At 39.1% G+C, this 5313-nt stretch overlaps 1 protein-coding gene across 2 annotated transcripts; it reads left to right on the top strand.

Annotated features, from left to right (window-relative positions):
• Positions 1–18: 18 nt before the first annotated feature.
• On the top strand, positions 19–5060 carry LOC112138338 (the record flags this gene model as incomplete). Of its 2 annotated transcripts, none has more annotated exon segments than XM_036211274.1 (3): positions 19–888; positions 1044–1105; positions 4069–5060. In XM_036211274.1, a coding segment is annotated over 1 exon segment (971 nt), but the record flags the coding sequence as incomplete, so codon positions are not given.
• Positions 5061–5313: the final 253 nt, after the last annotated feature.

A 5313-nucleotide genomic window follows, 5' to 3' on the forward strand; every position in this document is an offset into this window, starting at 1 on the left:
CAAACCCAGTATTCACTTCTCCATGTCTGGGATGCAGTAATTCAGTTATATTTCCACCTTCCTGACTAATGCTTAAACAACTGGACTCTAGCGGTCACCCGGGAGTCATATAACAATTGTTTATTGTTGCCAATTGTGACCGAATTTTTCCATGTCCAACCCTCTTCCATTGGAAGCAGCTCGGTAGAAGCTGTCAATCAAACGTTAAAGGCGGGGCCAGCAGGCTCCTCATGCTATTACTGAGGCATTTGATTGGTCAATTCATAAGTTGAATAACTTGCAATAAAGAAAAATTATAATGAAAAAAGGCGGATATCAAGAAGATGTTACGAAAATGTATTTGAGCAAAAATGTTTATTCTATAAATTATAATTAGATTAATTAGTGTCCATTTCTAAATTTATTTATCAGTTTTAGGGAGTTTATCTTAGCTAGCAGGTGCTATTTGGAACCTAACAGGGGAGGGGTCAAGCTGTTCAGCATTTTTATGGCCATGGCTCCATCCCTCCTGCAGGAGCTGTGTTTGAATCTGAGGGAGATTCTATGTGACCCAGTCTAATTACACGGTTTCCAGTTGTAGTCAGAGGAGATAAAAAGATTACATTTTTAAAAAACGTAAAGTTCTAATTTTTGAACTTGTGCATTGGATCAAAACATGCCACAGGACTTCTGATCACATCTATATTTTAACTTATTGTTGAAACTGTATGTCCCTGACACACAAATTGATTTGGATGTGAAAACAGCTTTAAAGCTTTTTTAAATCATTCTATTTTGTAAAGTTATTTCGTAGAAACAAAGCAAATCATGCTTGTGTTGTATTCAGGTACCAAACTACAAGAAGTGTTCAGGTTGTTTCAACACCAGACAGACGCCAAGGCCAGTGGGGTAACTTGTCTCCTAATCTGGAACTTTTTTTAAAAACATTTCTAGTTCTGCAATAGTTTGTGTAGTGCAGTAAATGTTTTTTGATATAAACATGTATTTGATAAAAACATTTAGCCCCTTTTGGACATTGAAAAATCTCATTTGGACTTTTTCAGATATTGAACTTCAAGGAGTACATCAGAAAGTCATCATCTCACCAGAATAGAAGTGAAAGTGGGTAAGTTCATATATTCATCCCGAATTACTTCCTTTATACAGTATGAAAAATATTTCATGTATTTTAACTGGTAAAAGTTTTAAATAGAACTGAAATTATATAGAATTTAAACATTTTGATTGCAGGCTGAAGGTGGCACAATGGAATGGAAGTGCAAGTTGTGTTCTGCTACTTCAGATACACGGGGACAATTATTTTGGCACTATACAGTAATGCATAGTCAATATTCAAAGGTGTCTCCACTGCCGTGTCTCTATGACAGTTGCATTTGTACATTTCCTTCATTTGAAGCCATGAAAGCTCATCTCTCAAGGTCTCATGTGGATTCACATAGAGTAGAAGCTGTCAGAGAAGAATGCACCATTTTTACATGTTCTTTGTGCAACTTAAAGCTGCCCTTTTCTGAGACAAATCTTTTTTGTCATTTGAGAGGTCATTTACGAAGTCATGAAATGGTTGCATGTCCATTCAAGAACTGTAATTACAGAACAAATAGCTACTCAGCATTTAATGCTCACAAGAGCAGAAAACATAGTGGTGATTCAGACTTTGGCGAATGTGTTGCACTGACAAACAACAATAGTCCCCCAATTGTAGATGCAGCAGAACATTTTGGGGAACCAGCTGAAAGTCACAGTGCACAATTTGTGGACTTTGATCTTGATGAGGTAAATGATCAGTGTGACACAGATACTTTACAAGTTCACTTGATCCATAACTTGGCATCATTATTTTTGAAAATGCAATCTATTCTTCATGTATCAGATATGGCATCCCAGGAAATAGTTGAGCATTTAGCTCAAATCTTTTCCTTATCCCAACCAATACTCAGACATGACATAAAAGAAATCTTAGAAAGTCACAACATCACGGTCAGTGAAGGCCTTCTAAATGAGGTTGTCAGTACTGTTATGCGCAGTAATGTTGTTCTTAGTGCCACTGCTAAGGGCAGGCAGTTATCCTCAATTAAGAGAAGAAAAACTTTCATAGAGAGTAATTACCCTGTGGTAAAGCCTGTACAGTATCTGCTAGAGCCAGGACATATGGCAGTACATGTTCCTATTCTTAAGATGATTCAAAAAATCTTCAATCACACTGATATCCTAAAGAAAATAAAGGAAACAAAATTGGCAAAACATGGTCATTATGTAAGCCACCAAGATGGGTCATACTTCAAAGAGAACACATTCTTGTCTTCAAATGAGTTCAAAATAACGCTGATTTTGTACATTGATGACTTGGAGATAGCCAACCCACTTGGCACGTCCAGAAAAATACACAAAATCTGTTCAGTTTATTGGACATTTGCTGATTTACCCATAAAATATCGATCATCCCTGCATGTGATTCAGCTAGCGGCGTTATGTAAAGTAGCTGACATACAGAGATTTGGGTATGAAAAAGCACTTAGTCCTTTGTTACGAGACCTCCACACCCTTGAAGAAGATGGCATCTTCATTGACTCTATTGGCAAAGTAGTTCATGGAACTGTCATGTGTGTGGTATCTGACAATCTTGCGGCTCATGATTTGGCAGGCTTTTCAAAGTCTTTTAGAGCAGATTATTTTTGCAGATTTTGCACAGTAACTCAAGCTAAGATTCAAACTCATGAGGTTGTGAGTGGTGAATTTAGTCTAAGGACGAAAGAAAGCCACAAGGATGATGTGCAGGCTGTAGTGCATGGGGATAATCAGAATCAAAATGGTGTTCGTGCAGATTGTGTCCTGAGCCAGCATCTACAGTATTTTCATACTGTTACTGGATTCCCACCCGATCTCCTCCATGATCTCTTTGAGGGCATTGTACCAGCAGAGCTTGCCCTTTGTATTGGAGAAATGATTCGCTCCAATTACTTCACTCTTGATCATTTGAATGAAAGAATTATGACCTTTCAATATCAGCACACAGACAAGATTGATAAACCTCACAAAATACCACAAACCTTTGGTGTAAAGAAAACTATTGGAGGGAATGGTCATGAAAATGCCACATTCCTTAGACTACTCCCTTTGATCATTGGACATGCAGTCCCTGAAGAGGATGGACCATGGACTGTACTGATGGAATTAAAAGAGGTTGTTGAGTTATGCCTGAGCTCAGAATTCACAGAGGAGTCCATACAGTATTTACAGTCCAAGATACAGGATCATAGAGAAATACTGAAAGAAGTTTTTCCAGATTTCAAACTCCGACCGAAGCATCACTTCATTGAACATTACCCTGACCTTGTGCGTTGTTTTGGGCCCCTTGTCCACTTGTGGACTATGAGGTTTGAGGGTAAACATCGTTTTTTTAAGAAAGTTGTCCATGATACTCAAAACTTTAAGAATGTGCTAAAAACACTTGCAGAAAAGCACCAATACATGGTAGCTTACCATCTCAGTGGTTCAGGATTCTTCAAACCTCACCAGCAGACATCAAATGTCTCATCTGTGTTGGTATCGATGCTTCCTAATGTTGCCAAGATGTACATTGAACAAATAACAGAAAGTGATGTTATTTACAGCACCTCAAAGGTCTGCATTGATGGAACTGATTATGTTGTGGGAGTGTTTTTGTCTGTAGGGCAAGAGGGAGGACTGCCAAATTACTGCAGGCTTGAACAAGTGTACCTGATTAACAGTAGTGTTGTCTTTCTTTGCCAAGAGCACACATCACACTACATTGAGCATCTGAGATCCTATGAACTTTTCCCCAAGAATTTGGCTGTTCATACCCCATCAGAGCTAAATGACAAAACACCTCTCTACGCTTACAACATAGATGGAAAACTGCTTTTGACACCCAAACGTTTCATATTATTACATTGAAAGTTTGTTAAATCCCATAAACACCTGTTTATCTGACAATCCAGACTGTTGAATACGTGCTACAATGTTTATAAGGATCAGTAGGTTTGTGGACATGTATATATGAAGTGTGTATGTTGCTTTCAGTATTTAGAAGAGTTGATGTTTTTTAAGTCTCTGTCTAGGAACCCAAAGATGGCTGCTGTCCAGAAGCATGTGCTGCGTATCTTTGTTGCACGGGACACCGCCCTAAAACTAACTTTATCTGAACGACCCAAGTCAGTTGAAGAGTTGAAAGACATTTTGCAAGAGAAGTTCAAGCCAAGACTGGATGGGGACTTTAGCCTGCATTATGAGGATCCAGACTTTGATGGTGATCTTTGCCTTCTTTTGGATATCCAAGAGTTACCAGAAAAAGGCACATTGAGAGTTGTGAGAACTGACAATGATACATCATCTGTTGGATCTTCTGACACAGACATACTGCCACATGCCCCTGCATTGCAGCGACAGAAGAGTTGGCCTGATCAGTTTGTTGTCCCAAGTTTTGGTTATGAAATGGAGCATTTACTTGCAGAAGGAAATCGTGCTTATCAAGAATCAGGAAAACTGCTGAAGCTGAAGAGATCGCAAAAGAGTGATATCCTTAAAAAAATGGCAGAAACAATCTACAGTTTCAAACCATACCCACATGAAAGGGAATTGGCAATGGCTGCCCAAGCTTTGACTGCAGCTCACCCATGTCTCAAAATGACACCAGGTGAAGATGGGGAGCTGGGATGGAAACGTCACATTGGGTACAAGGTTGCGTCTTATCGTAACACACTGGCCAAAGCTGGGGTTGCAGAAGTAGCCATTAACACGGGGAGGCGAAGTCGAAACAACCCAAACAGTGACCACCCTCATCAAAACATCAAGAAAGCTCGAAAAGCAGAGGTTAACTACATCATCAACCTGCCCAAGGATCAAACGCCAGCAACTCTGGAAGGAATGAGAGAAGAAATCATGCATGAAATGGAGAAGGTGGAAAGAAACCAGTCGGTCATAGCCAAGCTCATGAACACAACCTATGCTCTTCGTCGCCAAGAGATCGTCGGGGCTCTTGTCGCTCCACAAGTGAGAGATGTCATGAACAGATGGCCAGCCCTTCTTTTGGAGTCTCAGGTAAAAAAAAAAACACCCCAGCAAATATCCAGTTCTTCTTATAGCATGACGTTTTTTTTTTCTCCAAAGGTCTCCTATTCTATTTTCACCTCGGTTGAAAACAAACATGCATTTTTAGCATGTTTTTTACTTCTGTTTTTCTTTTTTTTCTCCTTTCTATTTAAATGACTGAGAATAACAATTTGTTTTTGATAACTTTCCACAGAACCCCGTTTAAAATCTATTCACAATTCTGATCTCAACTAATCTTTGTGC

The sequence above is a fragment of the Oryzias melastigma genome, unplaced genomic scaffold (assembly GCF_002922805.2).
Source record: "Oryzias melastigma strain HK-1 unplaced genomic scaffold, ASM292280v2 sc01909, whole genome shotgun sequence".
Lineage (NCBI taxonomy): Eukaryota > Metazoa > Chordata > Actinopteri > Beloniformes > Adrianichthyidae > Oryzias > Oryzias melastigma.